General features: G+C 37.2%; 3 protein-coding genes across 5 annotated transcripts; 1 reads left to right on the plus strand and 2 right to left on the minus strand.

Moving 5' to 3' along the window:
* Positions 1-5950: 5950 nt before the first annotated feature.
* On the plus strand, positions 5951-14531 carry LOC138937670 (uncharacterized). Its single transcript, XM_070304156.1, has 4 exons — positions 5951-6991; positions 11518-11695; positions 12687-12774; positions 13593-14531. Exons 1-4 carry the CDS (start codon positions 6874-6876, stop codon positions 14277-14279), a joined length of 1071 nt encoding a protein of 356 aa, XP_070160257.1. The 5' UTR covers positions 5951-6873; the 3' UTR covers positions 14280-14531.
* A 153-nt stretch (positions 14532-14684) lies between these two features.
* Positions 14685-19019, minus strand: Ipla2-via (calcium-independent phospholipase A2 VIA). The gene is made up of 3 exons (XM_070304155.1): positions 18545-19019; positions 17462-17552; positions 14685-17290 (listed from the first exon to the last, which is right to left on the minus strand). The coding sequence occupies exons 1-3, from the start codon at positions 18769-18771 to the stop codon at positions 15206-15208; spliced, it is 2403 nt and encodes an 800-aa protein (XP_070160256.1). The 5' UTR covers positions 18772-19019; the 3' UTR covers positions 14685-15205.
* Positions 19020-19441: 422 nt separating this feature from the next.
* LOC138937765 (uncharacterized) lies at positions 19442-23357 on the minus strand. Of its 3 annotated transcripts, none has more exons than XM_070304343.1 (7): positions 23161-23356; positions 22538-22698; positions 22101-22257; positions 21447-22013; positions 21034-21324; positions 20735-20943; positions 19442-20397 (listed from the first exon to the last, which is right to left on the minus strand). In XM_070304343.1, exons 1-7 carry the CDS (start codon positions 23216-23218, stop codon positions 20359-20361), a joined length of 1482 nt encoding a protein of 493 aa, XP_070160444.1. In that variant the 5' UTR covers positions 23219-23356; the 3' UTR covers positions 19442-20358. The 3 variants fall into 3 exon arrangements, 2 of the variants coding, with proteins under 2 accessions (XP_070160444.1, XP_070160443.1); XR_011447569.1 differs by lacking the exon at positions 19442-20397 and adding an exon at positions 20418-20529 and having other exon boundaries at positions 20613-20943; positions 23161-23357; XM_070304342.1 differs by lacking the exon at positions 19442-20397 and having other exon boundaries at positions 20416-20943; positions 23161-23357.
* Between the last annotated feature and the right edge of the window lie 1374 nt (positions 23358-24731).

A 24731-nucleotide genomic window follows, 5' to 3' on the forward strand; every position in this document is an offset into this window, starting at 1 on the left:
GATCGGCGCTCGAGTGAGGTGGTTGCATCGCCTCGGGGCAGTTTCCACCACGAGGCTGACATCGTTTCTCAGCTGGTTCGTTTGGGGGCGGGGCAAAGGCAGCGTGCTGGTAACACTTGTTGCTCCGTAAGTCTCGGCAAGTCCGTCGCCAACACCGGGAGGGAGATCGACTCTGCTCCGGTGGGGCAACAGTGGTAGCGAGATGAGGAGAGACGCGCGAGGCATTCGTTCCGCGTATCTTGCGGTCGTCCTTAGACTCTGTACGAGGACCACAGCCAAATAAGGCTGTACCTCCACAAAAGAGAGAGAGAGAGATCGGCTACACTTTAAAAAAAACGCGAACACAATGTTAATAATAGAAAATCTTATGTAATTAAAATTATTTGTAGAAGAAAATATATATATATATATATATATATATATATATATATATATATATATATATAATCTAAGATTATGTATATTCCATCTATTATATATTATATATTTTAAGTTGAAATATACACAAATTAAAATATTTTTCGTATAAAGTAAAGAGAGAGAAAAAGAGAGAGAAAGATTTTTGACTATTAAAAAAATATTAGTAGCTTGTAGTATGCCAAGCATTCAATCGCCTTTCGGTGTCGATTTAATTAATAGTTCCATTAATATGTTACGTTAATTAATATGTTACATTAAATATAACACAATGCTATCTCTTTAAAATTCTTCCGACACTTACTGACCGGAGACAAAGACGGAAACAAAATTTCGTCTATTTTTTTGGCCAAAGTAAGAGTCTCTTGTTGTAACAATGTCGCATCATATGACCGCAACATTGTCGTATTTTGGCAATTTTTTAGCACCGACAATGGGACCACAATAATATCGCGATTTCCCTTTCGTTCTTCGACAGGTCATCCTCCCTCCTTCCTCCCCCATTTCCTCCCTCTTCATACTGCCCGGATCGCCGGTCATTCCATTTATATTTCGGTACTCTTGCCACTCTGACAAGAGAGTTTCCATGACTACGATATCCTCCGGGAGGAGAACCAATCGGGTTCTGCTTGCTCCACCTATCTCTCGTTTCATCTCACTCTTCTTTCCTCCCCCCCCCCTTCTCTCTCTCTCTCTCTCTCTCTCTCTCTCTCTCTCTCTATTTCTCTTTGTCCCTTCTCGCAGCTCACCGTCGTTTCTGTTCGCGATCTCTTTTTCTTCCATCCGGTTGCCTCGATTGGTCCGCCAGTCGGATGCAATTATGACGTCAGAAGAGGACGAGGAGAGAACGCGCCGCTGCAAGCCGATTGCACTCATGGTTGCATTTTGCACTCATCGATCGATTTTCGCATCAGTGATCGAATATTTGCGCTAACGTTACGCACTTTACATTCCACGTTTTGTCGAATCGAAAGCTTTTTTTTTTTTTTTCGAATTTATGAACTAACTCGATGTAAGAAAAATTTCTTCCTTCAGATTTGTCAACATTACAAAATTTACATCTCCGGCACGCATAAATCTTGATATGTATTAGTACGTTCGTTGTCAGGCAACTATGTGCTCGGAACGCGGCTCGAATCATCAATCATGTCGACTGTAATTATCGATTTCGTAAGCTTAACTCCTATTCGCTTACTTCGAGCAAATTAATCAGAAAGTTGTAGGAATTCAGTTTCGCAACGCAAATTAAGCGATGAGGGGGAAGATTTGCAGATAAGGGGAATAACACTGCGTTCCTAGATATGGATAATTTTTGTAAATAAAATGTACAATTTTTGTATTTTAGGATAGATAATGTCCTATCTTGCGATAAGTTTTAAAAATAATGCAAAAAATATGCTAAAAAAAGATCTCAGCAACTAATTTGTACTAATTTATTCATTGAAAGATCATTGTACTATTTAAATAATGATAAAAGCAAGTAGAAAACATCTTCTGATAAAATTGTGCATTAACTCATTGTCATTATTCTTGTCTCTTTTTCATTATTTTTCGATTTTCTTTTATTGTATTATTATATCTATAATATTCTTAAATATTAGATTTGCTTCTATTAAGATCTGACAAGAATGATTTGACTTATACATATCAATGATTATTTGATAAATATATCGCATATCTGAGCTACTATCGTATTCTATGCATACATAACGCATGAATAAAAATAATCAATATCTCTCATAGCGAAATTTACGCTATATTTATTATTTTGCGAAAAAGAGTAAATTTATTATACGCATACGAATTTTTATTGACATAAATAATTGATTTTATAATCTATTGTTTAATTATGCAATGTATCGATTTTAACGACACTGGCTTAGACTTGCTGCATATAATCCAGATTTCAACAATCATCTTTCAAGAATCCAGTGATATTAATCAAATTTTAAATTTCTCAGCTTTAAAACTTGCTTCTCAAAATTTAAAAAGAAACTTGGAATTTACATTGTAGATCTTTCAATTGTTAGCTACAACAAAATCTTAAGTTATCTTAAGAAGCAATCACCTGGTTTTTATTGTTTTTTTTCGCGAGACAATTCTTGATACTCCCAACGTTCTTGCAAAGATGGTTTAATCGCGAGTGGACGCGCGTACGCACTCGTACACGTGTAGTTATCGGCCTCGTGTACTACGCAATGACGTTGCCGGGATGCGATGATGACGGCGCAGAATGTGTCCAAGCTCGTGTCTCCGTTGGGGGTCGCGGTGCTTGCCACCCGGGGGGGCTACATGTGTCGGGTACCCGGCTCGATCGACTCCCCTTCCCCTGCCTTTAGGATCCTTTCAAGTGCCTGACGGCACGCCGCCGACCCCCAGGAATTGCTGGAATTATTATTTTATACGCGGCGAATCGCGCGCGAGGATCGCCCGTTTTAATACATCCTTCAACTCGCTCTATAGATCCATCGCCGGGGATTTTCAGGAAAAATTTTCCTCATTGTTTCCAGTTACACATATATTATACGCGCGATTAATAACGTTAGATAATTAGTATTTATCGCGAAATAAGTAATATATAAGAGCGAAATATTCTCCAATTTTTTTCAAGTTGAGAGTTATTTAAACGCGTCATCTCTTACTGTTCACCATCTCGACATAAAATTGTATTTGTAACAAAATTAACATCTAATATTCTCAAATCTTGAAATAAACCTGCAGGCAATTCGTTCAAAGTTGAAAAATGTGCATAGTGTTAATTCTTTTACATTTCTTATCTGCAATGTGATTTTCTCACGAAAGGATTATATTTTTCAAAATTATATCATCTGATTGTCCATTAACGTGGTTTCGTGAATATTTATTTAAAGGGATGCGCTAATCGTTTCGAAATGAAGAAACGCAAACGCCAAGCCGTTTCCTCTCGAGAAAACGTCGTGGCTGTCTCAGGAACGGCCCTGAAACGAATTCTCGCTTACGTACACCGAGAAACGAAAGACGCATATTGACGCCACGTGCGCGCGCGCCGGGATGTTTATCCCGGCAAGAGCAAAATTCCGGCTTCGTGAAATCAATATTATTGTTCCCGTCGGGCTAAATTTGCATTTGCCGGCGCATCGCGGCCGCCGCATAATGCGAGCGTACGCCCGGACAGACATTTAGAGAATCTGCAAACGAGCGAATATCTTCGAACACGGAACAATGATGAGAAGTATTTATCGCGATAGCTTGATTTATTTTATTACTATCCTTTGTAAATATCATCAAATTAATTTTATTTTTATTAAGACTACGTTAGAATATTTTACAGAAAAATTATCTACAAATTATTAAAAATTATACGTCAATCTTATCTGATATTTATTTGAGAGACAGATTTATTCTTTTGTTGAGATGATTTAATCTCATTGTAAATGTAATAAATTACAGTATCACCAAAACTGACAGATCGAAAAAATATTCACGTCCTTCATATTTTCCATGTATAATGAATTTGTTCAATTATTTTTTATTTCCGTTAAATTAGAAATCTTAAATATTAATTTTTGATTGCACATTTTTATCCAGAGATAAAATACACAATAGCGTATACGTTAACAAGATTGCAGCTCTTATTCAATAACGGGAGAAGAGAAAAATCTTCTGTTTGAGTCTGGCATATAAATTATAAAATTTAGTTTTCAATAAGAAATAATACAATAATTCTAAGTTGATGAGATAAGTTCACGAAATTTCCAATAGTTTCAACATAGATCGTTCACACTTGTATATACAAAAGATAGAAAGAGTTAGGAATGGGTGACTCCCTTAGAAAGGTTTCTATACTCTTAGCATAGAGATTCGGATAAAAATGTAATCTTTAATCCGTGAGGATCCCCTGAGAATCTCTATGCACTCGTGCGTTTACGCGCCGGCAACGCGAGTTAATCCCGCAAAGTGCGGACAAGATGCTCTCTTTGATCTTTCCACAAAAGCCGCTACGGCATTGACCGTGGTTTATATATGCCTGTGGTTTGTATGAGCCACTGTATTTGCTAGCTCACTCATTCATTAAATTCGTTGTATAATTAGGCTCACTGGAACGAAGGAGGGAACGAAACTTCGGTGCTTGGTGGTGCTTTTCCCCCCATGCGTAAAACACGCTGCTCTATTTCGTCGCGCGTACTTTTTTCTTTTCGCATTCCGATCGCGCGACAGCGAGCGTTTCGATGCGAAACATGCGCGAGGCGAATATTATTTTCGAATTTACGTTCTAGATATGCTGAAAAATCTTACAAGAATAAATGCTGTTAACGAAATTCAAAATCGCGCTTTGTCCCAGCAGAAACAAAATGTTCGCTATATAAGAGCGTACATCTAAAAGTCTAAATAGAGGTGTAACTTAAAGATTATATCAGCCGCGCTATCTAATACTTTTAGTCACGTTCAATGCGCGCGTGGGTATCTTTCGCTGATCTTTGTCATTAATCATTTATTCGCAGACACGATCAATAAACTCAGGACTAGGCTCCACTTGCCAGCGACCTTTCACGTACAAGGCACATGTGCGCGACAACAAACGGACGATAATTAGTCGATGCTTCGTGGCGAATAACTCGCGAAATGAGTATTATAAAAGCTAAATGTATGTTATCCGTGTGGATCTGTAGATCCTACGCTGCTACACTAATTAATATGCAAATTCAAGAAATATTTTTATAAACAGCGTTATACTTTTTTCGATAAACTTTATGACTTTAAACCTCCCTCAAATTAAAATTCCATATAACTTCATCTGAAATTATTTAAAGAAAATGTAGCTTCATTATTTACTTGAAATTTATTTCGCAAAACGCTCCTCTCTTTTCTGTCTCTCTTTTTTTTTCTCTTTAATCACTCATAATTTTAAAATTATTAATGCTTTAATATTATCCCGCTAAGGAAAAAATCAACTTTAAATTGATCAAAAAATCTCTGTCATCTTTTAAAAGAAGATTCGGTCTTTTTTTAATATATTATCAAAACGGCACAAATTTTTTCTTTATTTCCTAATAAAATAAAATAAAAAAATGGAAAAACATTCCGACTTCTTAATAAAATCTCAGATTACGTAGCGATTTCATAATTTTCCACGGAAGAAACATTAGGAATTCGATCGCTCTAACGTAAGGATGCGAGAGACAGAATCGCGTGCGGATACAGGACGTACAGCAATCGACTTTGACACGAGCGCGAGGAAACGATGACGACGAAGAGAAAGAGAGAAGATTAAAGAGAATGAAGAAGAGAAAGGAGGAAGATCCTACGTGTCTCCCCACCAGAGGTAGGTGGTCCACGGAACCGCCTCCGCGAACGGTCTGCCATCCGCCTGATGGTTTTCGTGCGTGTGCCAGACGTGCGTTTCGTCTCATCTCGCCTCGTCCTCTTCCACCCGTGCGAACCAACCTGTGCGGTTGAACCGTGTAGACGGTTTCTTCGCCTCCCTAAGTCCATCGGGTCCATCGTCGCGTCTCTCCTCTCGGTCGATCAGTCGGCCATCGGAGTTTACCTGATTCGCCAGTACCGCTGCCCGTGCCGTTACGTCTCTCGATCTCCGTATCTATCGCGATGACGCGATTAATATCGTATCAAGAACGACATATATAGCATCGCAAAGTTTACATTTTTCGTTTACCATAATCGATAACGAAAGAGAGAGAGAGAGAGAAGAAAAACGATAACTAGGATATTCCTCCGGCAGAGGAGACGTCGTGGATTTAACTATGATATGACTCGATGATCTCGAGGTCGATCAGGACGAATCTTTTTTCGTTCTATTTGGCACCCCGAAATAACGTGCCGTACAATTTGACCCTCGAGACATCTCGCATATACGAGAAGAAATAAAATCGGTAATATACTCGAGAACGGATCGTTCGATGAGAGACAAATCGAGGGAGATTATAGAGTCTGAAGAGTTTTGAAGAGCGAACCTCTCCTCTCAACACATCATCATCGATTTCTGTCTAATATTTCCCGGAGACGATAACGAAGTGAATCTCTGGTTGATCTACGAGTTCGTAGGAATCGATTTAATATCGAGATAAAAAAAGATCCGATGCGTATAAGGTCGACACACGGGGTCGGCTAAGTAGCCATAAAGAAGATTCGGCGACCTATCCGACCCGATAAATCGGCGCCCTGATAACCCTCGATTAATTATCGAACCTCTCTCTTCCTACGACGGAAATCTTTTACCGAGAATCTCGCTCATCTGCGACAAAAAAATCCACGAGATGCGTTTTATATATCTCCCGATGAAATTTGCTATTCGATTTAACATCGATTATGTGACATTATTTGAGTGACATTTTCGACATTTATATGTCGAAAGCACTTTTTGAGTTCGCGAATCTTTGACATCTATAATCTTTAGTGATTGTACGAACATCGCCGGTGAAGAAAGTGTTTTGCATCGTGGATTTGACAAGAATAAAAATGGATATCCACCACAATAATAACGATTTATCTTCGATGGAAAGTAAAGCCAGCTCGTCGAGCAACCAACACGGCGGCAATAATTCTTTGGACGATGCTGTGGGCAAACTATTGCAAGGTATGCATATATAAATTTTGCATTTTGTGATGTAATTAAAACGTATAATCGTATAGCGTAATATACTCTTAAAAAAATTACGATGAATAAAGATCAAGATACTAAATATTGTTATACGAAATAATATAAGCACCGTGTTTCAAAAATAGGGGAAGCAAGTTCATATATAATTATACGTTTTCTTATTTCAGAGAGCGGCTATTTTAATCAATTATAAAAAAAAAAAAATATATATATATATATAGTAAATGATAAAAATAAACATTATGAAAAGCTTTAAAAATGATAGAAAACTAATGCATATTTTTAAGATTTGCTTATGTAATTAAGCTCAGCTTTGATTTATTTTATTATGATTTTGTTATTATAATATTATTATTAGCTTTTACTTATTTTATCTCATGCCGAGGAAAGAAAAGAAGACAGAGAGTTCGTCAAAAACGTTAAAAGAGAATTATTAGAACGAATTTTTTTTTATTTACAAAATAACTTCCATCTCGAACGCGATTTACACGTCGCGTCGACGAGACATTTAAATCGAAATTGGCCGGCGAAAAATATCAATTTCCCGAAATAGCGCGCGAGACGGCGCGCGTCCATTCGCCGTTCGTTCTTTTTCGACCGTTGCCGTCTTTATCGAGTCGTTTAAGAGGGAAAGATGGGGAAGGGGGAGGGAGGGGGGGGGGAAGGCATATACTGGTAATTGGCGCTGAAAGCTCGCGTCGTCGGTCACATCGCTCTTTTCTCCATTTGGTCGCTCGCAGATTTATCCGGACGATATTCGCAGGAGTAGTAGAAAGGGGTAGAACTTGAAGGGAGAGAAAGACGGCGACGGAGTCGGACGAGCCGGAGAAATATAGCTGAGGAGATCGCCTCGCGAAGAGAGACGACGATTCCTCTCCGAGGAAAATTCGAGAGCACGGCAGGTGCTGCGAACAGAGCGAGACGACGCGAACGCGCCTGCCACCGCCACTAATTATGCTAGTACCGAATTAAATCTGAAAGATCGCCGCGTGCTGAGCGGAAGAAAAGGTGAGGAGGGTGGAGAAGGGAGGAGGGGGGGGGGAGGGGGAGACGATACGTGCGGACCGCAAGACGTGATTTATGAAGCGCGTCGAGACTTAGTCTTCGCGACGACGAAATTTTCGCCAGAGACACGTACACCGTCGTCGGGGACCAGCGGATAGACAGGTGGAAATCGTCGGGGGGATGATATCTCTGCCGAACTAATTTTATCCCCGCGTTTAAATATTAGACAATTGCGACGCGAATAATTACGAGGATTAATGAGGTCTAGTCGATGCAGCGGATTACAAGGAAGTGTCGCGGATATATCACTCTCTTCGAGTCTATAGCTGGATATTCCTTGCGAAATCTAGAGATGCAAGATGCATCTGGACTATTAGTATATCTCCCTCGTTAAATATTCTTCTTTGTGATTTTCATAAATTTATTTAGACATGTTCTCTTCGTGCATATAATTTTAGTAAGTAAATTTCTGTTATTTTGAAATATATATACATCCTATATATATGCTCTGGCGACAATCGAACCATACTAGAAAGATATTTCTATTTTAAAATCAAACTCGAAAAAAGATTTTTTTATCTACGTGATGCAATACTACGCCAGGGGCGACGTCATAATGATGGACACTTGAATTCATTGATGATCAAGGTTGAAAAACCGAAGGCACGCGCGAGATGCTCGTAGGCCGGTCGCAAGAATGTATAATCCAAATGGTTTATCGCTGAAGAAGAGAGACAAGCCTGCGCCTACGCCGAGTAAATATTTGCTCCAACGGCGCTAAACGATACGCATTTCATTACAAAATATCAGCGCGATGAAAATACAGGTGGCTCTTGGTATATTTATCCGATCTTAAATGCGAATATATCATATATGAATAAACATAGATATATCATTTTCTTATTTTGTGTAATTTTTTTGTATAAAATTTATTTTTAAAATTTAATTATCTTATATACAATATTTAATCTCTAAATTTTAATATTATTATCTCGTCTTTTATTCAATTCCGCGAACGCATTAGTTTTACCGATCTGTATTAAATATCGTGTATTGCCCGAAGAAAGATAAATTCTCGCCGTGTATCGTCCACGAGACCGGACGGTGCGAGTCGGAGAATCGTCGAGCACGTGGCGACGAGCTACGTAATGTCAAACATCGACGGGACAAGGTGTCGAAGCGTTAAAGAGGGCCTCGTTAAAGACCGGGGGATTTGTAACAGGCGGATTTGTAAAGGAGTTAATGTAGCAAGAATCTCGACAGGTCGCCATTGAGGGCCGGCATGCCCGAGCACACCGGTTCATTCACCAGGCCACACAACCCGCCTATTGTAGCCCGGCACGGATGCGCTAACTACGGCCCTGATCTCCATTCAAAAGCCATTCACAATCCTGGAAAAACGCGCGAGTTCTCGGCCATTCGCGTGTGCCACCAATTCATCGATGCGTCGGGTCGTTATGCTCGTAATTAATCAAATCAAAACAGATCAAAGAGCGAAAAGCTAAGACTAAGCATTGACAAACTGCAATTTAACTGAATTCATTATTTAATCGTCGGATATAATTATGTTCGGAAATTGAATTATACGATAAACAGATACGTTAATGTTGTTCAAAGATAAATCTTCATTATGCTAATCTCCAATTCATTTTACACATAACGTATTATAACTTTCTATTCTCTCTCTCTCTCTCTCTCTCTCTCTCTCTCTCTCTCTCTCTCTCTCTCTCTCTCTCTCTCTCTCTCTCTCTCTCTGTTTCTATTTAAAAATTTTTTTCTATAAATAATTATTCTAAAAAAATATGCACAAAAAATACTTTTTCCATCCGTTCTACGTATGGCTTTTGTAATTAAATCGTCTACATTGTCGGTGTACCATTGAGCCCCAAAGAGCGGCTAACCATACAGACTGCTGTCTAGGAGAGGGTCCGATGCTCTTTGCATGCCCAATTGATCACGGAGGGTCGTGTTTCGCCCGATTCGCGCGAAATTTCCTCTATTCCTGTAGCGTTCTCCGCAAAGCCCTTCCGCGTTTCCGTGTAAAATTATATTTCGACATCGCGGCTATCGGCGCAGGCGTCGACGAAGGACCTCCCCCGGACGCTTAAAGACGCCGACACAAGTGCCGCGCCAGTGGACCATGGACTCACGGTAATTAGCTCCCACCAGCTTTCCGAGCTCCGACTTGACGCTTCGTCACGTGCATCGTCCCTCCCGAGGTCTCGCCCATACCCCTCTCCTCCTCCCTTCTCCATTCTCCCTTGCCCTCTGACGATCAATGGCAATTAGAAACACGAACATATCTTTCTAAGCGTCTTAACTCGACTATGTGTAAGTCAAATACACTTTAACATTAATATAGATAGATTGAGATTTAAGATTTACGCTGAGAATGGATGTTGTAGGCGCATTCATCCCTCGGTTTCTATGACAGATGTTTTTTTTTGCGATTACATAGATTTTGAATAATTTATATAAAATAACAAAAATTTTTAATACGAATACACAAGATGTGTATTCTCTTTCTGGCTATTTTGACACTATCTAGGTGGTTTTTTGTCGTAAAAATAAAACACATGCCACTGGGTGTAAGAATAGGGTACTATTTAAATCGAGAGGTAGGATTTACCGTCGGTAAATTTTGTCACAATCTTTGCACACATGGAGTACTATTAATTTTCCAAGTCTCCCTAATTACGCATCTGCACATTTCTATCTCTTCCTCATTTCTTCAAATTTTCCTCCCGAACTACTCTCGGGTCAGGGAACAAAGATTTAGGAGATCCCGGTGAGAATGCGCAGGACAGATTTACATAAGTCGGTATACATTTGTTCAAAGGGAGACAAGGTTTTACGACCGCGGCTTGCTCATAGGGCTCTTTTCCCACGAAGTGAAATGTAGGAAAACATCCGGAGTCGAATCCTTATTAAGCGGCGCGGAATTTTCGGTAATTCGAGGTACTTACGTGACTTAATATTTCGGATTTATATGATCATAAAAAATGTAATTACTGTTTGTAATAAATTTCAATATCATGTCTACTGACACATATATGTACGTCGTGTCAAATATATTCTAAGATTTCATTAAACATTTTTAATGTAAAATATGACACAAAAATTATAACTGTACCGCAATGAAAATTATTCAATATTTTGAAAGTTAAAAATAACTTTTTCTTGTACAAACAATCAATATTCAATTCCGAAAAATCAATATCTGATTTCTTTCTCCTCGATTTCTTTTTCTTCGAATAGATTAATGACTGATATTATAATCATCGCTCAAAAAGGAGATAATATCGGTTTTTTACTGAAAAAAACTAAAATTAAAACTTTGAGTCTCACGAGTTATAAATAAATTTTTTCATTTATCAGATTAAATAGAATAAAATTTTTCTTTTTCTTTGGCATTCACGTTCATATACATGCCTTAGTACTTTTTTCGAGATTTTCGTCATAAACAATATCATGAATCCTATCATTTATATTTGCAGGATACGATTGGACGCTACTTCCTGTAACTTCGCGCGCCGGTGGACGAAGAAGCGCTCACGTGAAGCGTCCCATGAACGCTTTTATGGTGTGGGCACAGGCAGCAAGGCGAAGACTCGCCGATCAGTATCCGCAATTGCACAACGCTGAATTGTCGAAGACGCTGGGAAAATTATGGAGGTAATCTAGCTTCGATTAAATTAATATACAGGGTGTTCCAGGTCAAGTCAAAGAAATTTCAGGGTCTTCTAAGAAATTAAATTTGAAACAAACAAGTTCCGATAAACATAGTTCCGGAAACGCTTCGTTAAAAAGTTATAGCTAATAGACACTCTGTAAGTAATTAGTTATAATCAAATTTTAATAAGAACATTTTTATGTTTGCATTTGTAACGTTTGCACTACGAATGTAATTTTTAAGGATTAAGATCGTCGAAAGATCTTTTCAAGTTTGTTTTTTTCATTGTTCTGAGTTCATTTTCTTTTGAACGCCTTATCAGAATTAAATGAAATTAGTGTAATTTAGTTTGTTATTTAATTACCCGTCAGATTAATTTTATTCTTTTCAAATGTACGAATGGATGGTTTTAAAGTTATTTTTAAAAGTCATCAAAAATAACATGATTTTTCAAAGTTTATTAGCTATAACTTTTTAACAAAGCATTTCCGGACTTACGTTTATCGAAACTTTTTTGTTTTAAATTCAATTTCTTACAAGACCCTAAAGTTTCATTGACCTGACCTAAAACATTCTGTATAGACGTGTAAACAAATATCGAGTATTTTTTTTCGATCGAGATTAAATATTGATTTATACAAGCAAAAGTCATTTAATTTTCAAAGCATTAAATAATTATCGTCTTTTTCGTTTCGAAAAAATTTGTTATGTTTTGCGCGTAGCAGTTATATCTGATAATATTAAGATAATATTACAATAACGATGCTAAAAAAATATTCAGCATAAAAGAAAAACTACTCGGTATTCTAAACGTTAACGAAATATGACAAAAACGATATCAACAACCGATCTTCATATAAAATCGCCTCATTAACGTCACGTTCAATATCGTTTAAATACTTTTAAATATTTTTTTAAATATCTTTTAAATACTTTTTTAAATATTTTTCCATCAGCAACGCGATATCGAAAATTACGATTTGTCTGCCGCAGGATTTTGAGCGACGGCGAGAAACAACCGTTTATCGAAGAAGCTGAGAGACTGAGAAACGCGCATAAGAAGCAACACCCACACTACAAGGTAGCTAATCAGTTGATTAATTAATTAATTAATTAGCATTGAAATAATGGGCAGAGAGCACGTGTTTATATGAAAACTAAGGACGGTGAAATAATAGCACATCATTAAAAATATGAGAAATATTAACATGCGTTTCACGCGCGTTAAGAAATTACGCAAGATCGATCTTGATTCGAGCTGGATAGCGAAACGAATTAGCGCGTGCAATACGCATTCGTTTCAAAGCGCTCGAGTGGTTAATCGAGGCTCGATGGCCGGAGCGCGATTTAAATCCCGTCGCGCCGCCCTAGCGATAATTTATGAGAAGAGGAAATGGATTCTCCGATGAAGCCATCCATGTCGCCGCTCTATGCGAGTGAGAAAGACGAGCGGCGGCGATGAGACGCGTTAGATGAGATGCAAATCATAGAAAAAAAAGCAGAGCTTTCACCAGTTTTGTTAAAGAGCAATTGTGCTTGTTTAAGCTATCCGCTCTTATCGCGATATTCTATTTACGATATCATTATGATACAATACAGCGCTTAATCCTCGAGCGATATAATTTTCGTAATTAACGCCTACGAATATTTTCCCCTAAGCATCTTTTCCTAGTTTTATCTAATCTATTGCCTATTTTTATGTTCGTTCATTTATCCCTCCAGATGATTCTTCGCTGTAATCATGCCGGATTCTTTATAACCCAGGAGAGAAAAGCTTCTAACGCGACAAAAGAAATTTATTTGATTTTTTACTTTTTAATCCAATATAGTTGCAGTGAAGATTTAGAAATTTTAATATGATATAAAATTTAAATTCAAAGAGTGTATTATCATTCGTAGTATCAGCCGCGACGAAGGAAGCCAAAGTCGGATGATCAGATAGGTATCATCATGCACCGAGGTGGGCTTGCGTCGCCAGGAACCACCCTCGATTCCTCAGCTGGTTCTTCGGATTGCACCTATACCCGTCTGTATCCGGATGCTGGCGCGAAAGCATACGAGCGACCGGCGACTTATCACGACCCGACCAAGTCTAGTGCCTACGACTTGGCCAGACCGGTCTGGGTCAACGAAACGGTCGCAAAGTATCCCGCTGCCGATCATCTCGGCAAGTCATCGTACGAGACGACGTCGAGGAGCTACGCCGAGGTAAAGTGTCACGAGGTCGCCAAGTACCATCACGAGATGACCGGCACCAAGTACCACCACCATCATCACGAGTCAGCGGTTACCACCAAATACCCGGACCTACAGACCAAGTCTTACGATCTGCCCAAATATCCGGATACCAAAGGATATCCGGACAGTCTGAAATATCCCGCAGAGATGAGCAACGTCGCTGCCGCTGCCGTTAAGGCGCCTTACACCTGTGTGCACGGACAATATTATCCCACCGCGGAGGGATACACTGTCCACGGCGAGGAAAACGATTATCAGCCACAGAGCGTGTCGTCGCATCCCTCTTTTTATCCCTATATATCGGCGGCATCCATGGCGCAACCGCCGTACTACATGGGACCGCGATAGATCGCGACCCTATTGAAAGTGATGAGATGTAAGACTATTCTTGCAGTCGAAAAATTAAACTTTCTCTTCGCGCGCAACGTAATATTAAATAATTATTAGCACCGAAAAGAAAGTTACTAATATAATTTACGGACATACATAGAGATCGATTGGGACAGTGTTTCTGCGGAAACAATGTCACCAGGTTCGCTTCATCCCTCGGTCTATGAATCACGATGAGAATTATGTATCATTTGAGTATTGATACATAACGCATGTGAATATCGTCTTACCATTTGATAAACTTCGAATGTAGACGATCGTTCATTATCGATCTTCAGAGATTTAAATCAATCGAATATTGTGTGCATAATAAAAATTCTGTAAAATATTTAAACGATAGCGAGTGTGTTGTACTTAATAAGACGAAATTGATAAACTTATTCTATGAAATGAGATATATATCCGATTGCTTTGTAATCTCTTTTTTTATTTATTCTTCTTTGTAAACTCTGTGACAATGCAAACAAATCAGATCTATTATTTTTTTGTTTTGCGACTCAATATGTAACACATTTATATTCTTCGAGACTATCTGCAATATATAAATTATACATATATAAAATGGTGTATATATATTAAATTGTGTATATCTTTTTGACATTCCGAATTGCTAAAAAAAGATTTAATTCTGATTAATCTAGAAACACGGAAAAAAACGCAAATAAAAAATTAATATTATACTCGTTGAGAAATCGGCGGTAATTAGCAGTGAGGTAATGTCTCTATATACCTGCTACGTGATGAGACAGTTGCTAGGCTAATTATCTAATTATTAACCGAACCAGCGGCAAGTCATCGAAATAATATCGATATTAATATCAGATATATGCAACATACTTCTGCAACCAAGTACTTTTCCATGGTGCGGCGCGATGGTGCACTTTTTAATCATTGTCCAAATTAGTATCGCGATCAATGATAGCTGCCAGTTCCTTCACTTGATCTCGATTCGCATGCATAAACGCCTTTGCGGTCCAAATCATATGCGCCAGAATCTCGTCGCTCTTCTCGTCCATGGCGACATCCGTCGTTAATTGCGGATTGAATCTGTAATACGGTATGCCGATCATAGAGCACCAAGTACGAGCGCGATCGACTACGCGGCCGTCGCTGGCCGTGGCTTGATCGACCAGTAGCGTGCCCAGCGCTGAGATACCGAACGCAAGTTTGGCGGTATCCCAGAGACTCTCAGGTCGAAAAACATCGATCTCGTTCAGCGCAACAGTAGTCGGCATGAGCCCTGTGCCAATGGAAACCACCAACGACAGCGGTTTCGCTTCTTTCCCGCGATCGATGGCCTTCAGTGCCAGATTGTATTCATGAATCTCCGTCATGGCGTCCAAGGTGGGATTATTGGCAATCAAACCGCCGTCCAGGAATCGGCCAAACGCTCGAAAATATGACGGCGCCGCGCCGGTCGCCCTCGCCGCCTTCCAAAGAAGTTGTTGCTGCGGCGACAACGTCGACTTAAACATCATATTTTCTGACACTTTCAACAAGGCACTGGGCGACTCGTAATTACGGAATAAATGAAGATCCACGGGCTTCCGGTCGGCTAGCACGCCCGTGATCATTATCTTTGGTTTCTCAATGTCTGCCATAACTGTATAGGTACCGAGGCACTCTTTCAGCACCTTCTCGAGGCCTTCGCTGTTGTAGGGTCGCGAGCCTACGAAGGCATCTTCCTTGATACGGAAGTAAAGTGCCTGGCATTCCCGTAAAGACTTACCCGCGGCGAGGCCGAGAGCTAGAATACCGCCAGTGGAAGTGCCAGCGATCCAGTCGAAGCAATGTATTACCGGTTTGTGCAGCACTGATTCGATTTCCAGCAGCGTCTGTATGAGCACCAGTCCACGAATACCGCCGCCGTCGAGACAGAGCAGTCTGCCGCCCTTGATTCGCTTATCGCGTCCCTGCTCGGCCATCTTCTCCATGCTTGCTACATGAAGCATCTGATCGAGAATTGTGCGCGGCACATAGTGCGGCGGTTCGGATGGTGCAATGCCGGTATAGTTTTCGCCGTATTTGCAACCAAGATGGCAGTCCATCATCTCTGGTGGGCATCTTTCCGCGCCGACCGCGTGCAGCATATAGATTATCTTGTTACCCTCGGTAGTATCGACGTTTGCCTTGTGCCTGGGTGTTTCCGACTTCCAGTTTCGCGCGTCGATATCAGCGCCAAAGCCAATGAGCGTCTGTACAATAGCCGGAGTCTCCGCCTCGACGGCGAGATGTAGCGGTGTGTTGCCATCGTTGTCGACAATGTTAACGGACGCCATATGGCCCAACAAGGCGACCACGCAAGGCAATCGCTTGCGCATCACCATCACGTGCAACGCAGTGCGCCCTTCAAAGTTAAGTGCATCGATGTCGCAGTTAGTTTCGATCAACGCCGTGATCACCTCCCGGCTGCGCGACCAATGTAATGGCGTGCCGCCAAACTTCATGTCCTCTGCGTGAAGCACGTTTGGCTTGTTGTGCAAAAAATCGCCGACATAGCCGGGACTGGAAGGCTGGCCTTCAGTGGCAGGTATATTAACGTCGGCGCCGATTAACAAAAGCGCTTTAACACATTCAGGTTTATCATTTTGACACGCGACATGGATAGGAGTATGGCCGTTACTGTTACGGCTGTTTAAACTGTTTGGAAGACCCGAACCCAGAGCGAGAATGATCTCCTTGGTGGATGTAGCAGCGTAATGATAGACTGTATTCGCATTGTGGTCTAGATGCTCTAGCGAACTCTTTGCCGCTATTAGCATCTCGACAGTGCGCAAATTATTAGTTTGCACGGCAACCTGCAAAGGTGAAATTCCAGTCTCCAAATCACCGCTGTTGAGCTGACTATTGACAATGGCATGCATAAAAGCATCGTGAAGCGCAAAGTAGGCCGCTAGATGCGCCAGAGTCCAAGTTGGATGTTCCACCAAAGTGTCACAGAGCTTTTGAATTTTCCCAACATTGCACATCTTAAAGGAGAGATAGTAAATCAATATAATAATAACTACCAAATATATATAATCTAATTTATGTGTGTAAAAGAAATAATAGAGATATGAAAATGCGAAACTTGCTTCTGTTTAAGGTATACTTTCAGATTTATTTTTACAAATGTCTTTAAGATCAAAAAGAAACAATACCTCACGTACTATCTGCACAAGTACAGGTACTTTGTCTTTGTATATTAAAAATCGTGCTTCTGCTCCTTCCAAAGTTTTCGATCGGAACAAACTAAAAACACACAAAACCAAATAAAACAATATTAAAAAGATAATCAAGGCTCAAATAATTAATAAAGTCAATAAAAAAATAATATAACAAAAAACTAACCATACATGTTGAAAAATGCAGAGATATCATCAGTAGACAAATTCATATACAGATGTCATATATTATTATAATTATAATTATATATATAAAATCGTATAACTTTTTCTTTTTTTATGATGTAATTATATAAGACTATAAGATAACACCCATTTTAATCTATAAATACTTATTTTTTGATAACTATTTTTCGCTTAAAACTATGTTGATTTGAAAAACGTCCTTTTGGAGAATTGACAAATTTGAAAGGAACTTTGGAATATACGTGAGAAGAAGTTTGCTAAGTAGAAACACATCAAGAAAATTTGAAAGTCAAATGCATCTTTTTAAATGGAATGACTACTTTTATATATCTATTATTTCTATCTACAAATATCCATTTCGCTAATTCTTATGACATTGGTGTAAAAGTAATAAATTGACCAGCAATGTGCTTTCAATAATGAAGTGTTAACAACAGATTATGAAATAGTATTCATACAATAAAATTTCAGTGACAATCTATTTTTTTTTGTTTTCTCTCTTTGTGTCAATTTTATTAGCAAAGTCTATTATAGAATAAGTAATATGACATGAATAAAAAGTCATAGTTCGAAAATTATTAGTTTCAGGATATAAGTATCTTAATATTTTTTGTAGCATTCAATTCTCTTATCAAATTTTATCATAAAAAAAGTAGTTATTCCATTTTAAAAAAATGCATCAAATTTCCTTGATTATTCTATTTAACATACTTTCTCCCATACATTCTAACATCTCCCATAAAATCTTTCAACCCTCTATAAAAGAACGTTTCTCAACTCAATACATAATTTCCGAAATATAAGTATTTATCGATTAAAATGGGTCATTTATATATTTTACGCTAATGAAACAACGATGACGATAAAATGCACCTGTACGCCTGGTGTAAGGTCTCCGTGCAGGGTCTGTGTAACACAATCTCATATTTATCTTGACTTTTAATTTCACCAGGCCCGTAGAGAACGATGCCATCCTCGCGGGAATGTATACGTCGATTAGTGTACTGTTCCGGTCGAACTTCCTGAATGACATTCGGCGGCACATCCGAGAAGACGATATTTCGCAACATATTGTTCGCGATTGTACCGAGCCATGCCATAGTGCTATTATTATGATGAAATAACGATGTTTCGTGACGATAGAACGAGAAACGATTTTCTATCGTGAGAAAGTATTACGCAACTGTGCGTTACTCATCGTGCCGAAAAAAAGCGGCATGACAAATACTGTTGTACCTTGCTCTTTTATTTACCCGGCTCGCGACGACAGGTTTGACATTATCCGACTCTACATTGATCATGAAGATCCTCGTACGATGAAAACGCGAAATTTTCCAATCAGGTTTGCCAATAGCTGCTTTCCATTTCATGAATGGCTGAGTTCCGATTCCCCACCCGGGTGGGGAATCGGAACACAGCACATGATGCCAGTGTTGTTCTCGGGGACGCTTTTTTCGCGCATGCGCATATTTATCTTTGTTCACCGAATGTACGTCATGCGCATCATGCATGAAACGGAACGAAAAAATGTAAAGAAAAAAAAAAATTATGTAACAAAATTTTTATCTCTGTCATTCATAAATTCATATTAAAAAAACATTTCTAATTATACTTTCATAACATAATCGTGTCAGTTGCAATGATAAATTAAAATTTTGATAAATTATATAATTTTTTATAGTTAAAACTATTTTTAATGAAAAAATATTATTACAATTTCATATTTTACGATAATTGTTTAATAAAAGTTACATGTTGTGATAAGATAAATCTATTATATCGATAGAATAACGTCGACTGAATGACTAATGCAGGAAGTAACAATCATAAATTCCCGCGTCAACATTTTTTTTTTTTTTTTTTATTAAAGATATAGATAAATATTTTTATGCTACACAATATCATGTGATAATTGTTTTTGGAATTAAATGGTTCATCTAGCTCAACATCTCGCATAGATGCGTTATTCCCTTGAATTTCATCTAAAAAATCTAATTAAAAATCTAAAAATCATTTCTTGAATTTAATCTACGACTCTATTTAGATCAAAATCTTTGAAATCTGCTTGATAGCAAATTGTACTAAATATAAAGCATTATACATAAAAAGATTTCTTAAGTGTGACTTAATTCTGCTTTTGGATAAAGCCTCTTCAAATATTAGCGATTTCTATACACGTGTATACATATATAAATTAACAAAGTATAGAATTATTTATAATCAACATAATAGCGTATTATAAATCATAAAAAGAATTATAAATTGATCATATATTCTTGTTGCAACTTTAAAAAAATATCAAATTCTCCATTTATCATATTAAAAGCAGTTCTAATATTTTCTAATAATTGTTGCATACTAGATTCACAGCCTATATATACATTCCTTCCTTGTCTCTATATACAATTTTCGATTTGATTGTTTGCAAATTGTTTAAAAGAACAATTGCAAATGTGTTTTCCTCTTTCTTTTTATAATCGGTATCGCATGATTTTTAAGCGAAATCGTTTATAAATCTATTATCGCAACAACAAAATTCGACGAACCTTTTCATCATCAATACTGTTCAATTTATCGATGAATATTTTTCGTCCGATGAATCCCTCGTTCCCGCTCGCTCTTCGCAGGAACGTTTGTTACAGATTAACATCGCTTTTTGGAAAGTTGCTTCTTTGTTCATGTATACATCATTGAAGTGTTTGTGGATTGTTAAGTGGTTCATATCCCTGCAATAAGCAGTTTTTATATGTTAATGGCTGCAACCAATATAAATTTTTCTCGACAAAAGTGAAAGAAATCTGTATCAAAGAACTTTTCATGGCCGTTCTAATCACTTTTGCAATTTGGTCAAGTTAAATCTGGAATAAGCAAAGACTAATAATATATAAAACTAATTGAGAGAAAATAATGAAAAAATAAAGCAGAAAGAAATAGATCATACTGCATTTGAAAATAACAGAAAGATTAGACGGCAATAAAGAAGTCACATAAGTTCACACAGCCTTTTCACTAATTCATGCTGCCATAATAGCGTGTATTTGGCCGTTTGCTTCCAGGTCTTACAGTGTTATTAAATGAGTCGCGCAAACGTTCTGTAAACGTTTTGTATTCCATTTCTGGGTTACTTTGGCCAAAATCGAAGTCCGCGACTTCTACCGTAAATCTTGATCTGCTCTGGATGTAATACGCTACGCCGAATACTATCAGCACCACGGCAACGAGCGAACAAGAAACTGGTACCACGATAACCGACAATTGCGGTTTTGTTGTAACTGCAAAAACGTATTATATTATTGTACATATTGTAACAGCAAATTAAGACGTAAGAATAATTAATAAATATTTTTTTTATAAAAATTCACCTTTGTAAATGTTTATTGTTAATGGATAAATTTGTGTACTGATTTCGTTGTTTAATATGATCACTATTGTGTAGACACTGGGCTGAAGAAAATAATGAAAAATAGAGAAATTGCAAGAATTCAAATGTTCCATATTGTTGCACGTCTCGTTTCCCGTTATGTTGTATTTTCCATGGTAGAATTGAAGACATTTGGAAAAGGGCCCTGATCCCTTGCAGGTTACATTCAAAGACAGCATATCCCATGGTTGGATCCAGTTTGTACCTTTCACTGAGATGTTTGACACAGGAACTAAAGACATTCATTGAAAAAGAAAAAAGTTATAAATTATATCAACATTTATTTGTACACATAAATTTGCTTACATACAAAAATAATTTCTCTGTAAATTATAAATTGCATATCTTACTAACCACGAACATAGATTTTCTTGTGAAAATATCCATATGTTTTGTTAGGATCCGGCGGAATGAGAGAAGTGTTCGAACAAATGGAAGGCCAAGATATATTGACAGTATCTATTGTACTTATAGTGATTGGAGATATAACCATTGGAGACATTGTCGAGTTTGCACTCGCAACATTTGTTGGCAACATAGTTGTGGTTACAACTGTAAAATGAGTTCCATTTGGATTTGCTGTAGTATTTGGTAAGACTGTTGTTACATTAGTGGACGCAGTTGTAGGTGGCAAAACGGTTGTAGTCGTTGGTGGATTGTACGAAACGATCACTAAAGCCCCTATTTCGTGTGTCATACCAGGATTTGTAAAATTAAAAGCAAACGCGAAATCATTTGTTTGGCCATAATATTGGCAATCGATAAACCAATACGTCGATATCATCGTTGCGTTCTGTTTTATAAAGTCGTAATCTCCTTTATGTATGTCTATCATTATTTTTGTTTCGTTCAATGAAGAGATATAATCCCCCACTACGGTTTTATTATTTTGTTTTATGGTTATATTACCATTAAGATATTCTGAAATTAAAATAGCAAATATATATAAATAATGATATGTGTTTAAGAATAAAAAGTAGTAAAAAAAAACGTTTTAACAAAATTTACCAGTAATCTCAAACTTGATAAGAGCGCTTGTGTCAAGTGGCCAAAAGAATGGCCAAGAAAGAGATCTAACTTCTACTCCTACCATATAGTTTCCAGGAGTGTTACTTTCCCGTGGATAGCTTATATTCCAAAATGTTGTTGTATTTGTTGTCTCGACCTATAAGGTAATAATATATAAAATTGACAATAACTCTTGTAATAAAAACAATAAAAAAGTATTGATATATCAAATACAGATAAAACAAAAGTAAATAAATAAATAAATAACCAAAAGAAATACCCATAAATTTAAAGTTGATCAGATATTAATATTGTCCCTAATTTTAACAATCTTCTATGCCAAAGACTATACAAAACAGCTCAGTAACTTAAAATTTCAAGCAATAGTTTAATTACAAAAATATAACAAATGATACATTGTATCATAATTTTTCAACCTCATATTCATGTTTCATCAATGTATTATCCATCCATTTGTATTTGTAAGTCCCATGTGGTCGCTTGTTATCCCCTGTATACAAATCTGCTCTGAAAGTGATTGTAGCACCCAAAATAGTTGGTCCATCGTGTGACAGTTTGACATAGTCTGTGGCAGTAACTGCAAAATAATCAAAAACCAATAGCAATACATGTTGTTTTATCACAATCAATTCTAAAAGATCATATATGAGTCATTTTGAACCTATCAATATTTTAATAATAGAATATCCCAAAGGCCCTAATTAATAAAAAATGTTTACAATTTATTTTTTAACTTTTGTTGTACATGATTATTTTCTACAGATGTCAAGGAATATATATACATTTTTGTAGATTTTTTTGAAGCACTTCGATGCAGCTAAAAGACAATGTGACCCATGCGACTAGAAACAGAGCAAAAAAAATGTGTGACCCTTACAAAGATTAAAATCTATGCAACAATAAGCAAGAAACGCGCTGCGGGCGTATAAACGACGCAAAAATATAAAAAAATAAAGAAAATATCAATATAATGGTGACAATGCAACGTGATAGAACAGAAAGCAATGTGTTCAAATAGCGTTTCATTTGTCATTATTACCTTGTAAGAAACACCAAATACCCCAAATAAAATGGCAATAAAAAGGCGGTGTTTGCATTCTGTACGTTATTGGAACGTGTCACATTCGCTATTGTTTTTAAATTACTTGGACATACATCAAAGCACTGACAACAATCCTTGGCGGTTCTTTGCTGACTGAATCCTGACCTGAATCGCCATTCGCCATTTTACCTAGATTTATATAGATGCGCCCCACTTGACGCTATTTTCGCTTCGAAGCGAAATGGATTATTCTGCGAAGAATTTTGCACTTCGAAGCGAAAATAGCGTCAAACGGAATGCACCCCACGCCTATAATTATAATACTAGAGAGAAAAACCTGAGAGGGGTCGCCGTTTTTCATGAGACCGTTTTCCTAGCTAGTACAATGGCGCTAACTGGCTAACTGGATCCATTTATTTTTTTTTCATAAAATGATGATTCTTTTATAAAATGATGATTTGATAATGTTTAAAATTAATACTTTTCAAAAATAAGAAAAAAAGTGGATGCAATTTATTGTAAACATCTTCTACTCGTTATATTTAAAAATTAGGAAAAAAATTATTAAAAAAATTTATTTCATTTTACATGCACGCATATATCATTATCGCTATAGTTTATACTCGAATAGCAAAATATCACGCGCAGCTAATAAAACATGAATAAATCCATAATATTTCTTCGCAATTTTAATCCACAATGGTATATATGGATCTAAAAATGAATCTGACCGTAGTAAAATGTAATTCCGCTAGCTCTAAAATGGATCTAATTGACATTACTACTGTACCAGTTAGAAAAAACGTCTTATGGAAAACGTCGGCGTAACCCCCTCTCAGGCTTCTCTCTGATTAAAACATTTGATAATACAACAATTGATTAAAACATTTTATAATAAACAATTGATAATATCTCAACATTTTCCTAGACGATGATCTTATCTAAAGTAGATAATAAATGATTATGTTTTTATCTACACAGCGCAAAAGTTCGGTAACAGCTGATCACTGAAGCAGCTGATATGTGACACGTGACACGTGACACCTGTTGAAAATAAAGTACCTATCCTTAAAGTTTAATTCATTTCTCATTAGAATCTAATTTAAAATTATAATTACCCTTAGTATCATTACGATAGAAGAATAATTTAATAAGAAGAATGATTTAGTCGAAACATAAAATATTTTTTGTTTATTCCCTATAAAAGATTAGTTGACGCTGTTTCAAAAAGCTGGATATCGAATCGTAAACAAACTAAACTCCATAGAAAAAAAGATTACGATGTTGAGAAAGGTTTTCCCCGAGTTTCTGCCGATTATTCGATACGGGCTCACGACAAAAATAAATTTTGCTGATACATTAAAGCGAAATATTAAACATCAATGTATAAGATTATCCACTTTATTACATGTCAAAACGAACAGTACATTGTCTGTGGACGAAGAACTGCAGGAAATTTTTAAATTTAAAAACACCAATATCAGCAATTGGATTATAGAGGTTGCTATAATTCTTAATTTTATGATATAAAATGTAATTTATTCTATTAGAAGTTTTTACATTGAAAT

This window comes from Polyergus mexicanus, unplaced genomic scaffold, assembly GCF_030449975.1.
Source record: "Polyergus mexicanus isolate NDT 795.1 unplaced genomic scaffold, iyPolMexi1.0 SCAF_11, whole genome shotgun sequence".
Lineage (NCBI taxonomy): Eukaryota > Metazoa > Arthropoda > Insecta > Hymenoptera > Formicidae > Polyergus > Polyergus mexicanus.

What these genes read in the sequence shown, in the direction of transcription:
- LOC138937670 (XM_070304156.1), top strand. Translation starts at nt 6,874, where the DNA reads ATGGATATCCACCACAATAATAACGATTTATCTTCGATGGAAAGTAAA. An exon ending in TGTGGGCAAACTATTGCAAG is followed by an intron (nt 6,992 to 11,517) that starts GTATGCATATAT and finishes TTATATTTGCAG; the next exon opens with GATACGATTGGACGCTACTT. An exon ending in AGCAACACCCACACTACAAG is followed by an intron (nt 12,775 to 13,592) that starts GTAGCTAATCAG and finishes TATCATTCGTAG; the next exon opens with TATCAGCCGCGACGAAGGAA.
- Ipla2-via (XM_070304155.1), bottom strand. Translation starts at nt 18,771, where the DNA reads ATGGCATGGCTCGGTACAATCGCGAACAATATGTTGCGAAATATCGTC. An exon ending in ACCTTACACCAGGCGTACAG is followed by an intron (nt 17,553 to 18,544) that starts GTGCATTTTATC and finishes GTGTGTTTTTAG; the next exon opens with TTTGTTCCGATCGAAAACTT. An exon ending in TTGTGCAGATAGTACGTGAG is followed by an intron (nt 17,291 to 17,461) that starts GTATTGTTTCTT and finishes CTCTCCTTTAAG; the next exon opens with ATGTGCAATGTTGGGAAAAT.
- LOC138937765 (XM_070304342.1), bottom strand. Translation starts at nt 23,218, where the DNA reads ATGCAAACACCGCCTTTTTATTGCCATTTTATTTGGGGTATTTGGTGT. An exon ending in TATTTGGTGTTTCTTACAAG is followed by an intron (nt 22,699 to 23,160) that starts GTAATAATGACA and finishes ATTATTTTGCAG; the next exon opens with TTACTGCCACAGACTATGTC. An exon ending in TATCAAGTTTGAGATTACTG is followed by an intron (nt 22,014 to 22,100) that starts GTAAATTTTGTT and finishes TTTTAATTTCAG; the next exon opens with AATATCTTAATGGTAATATA.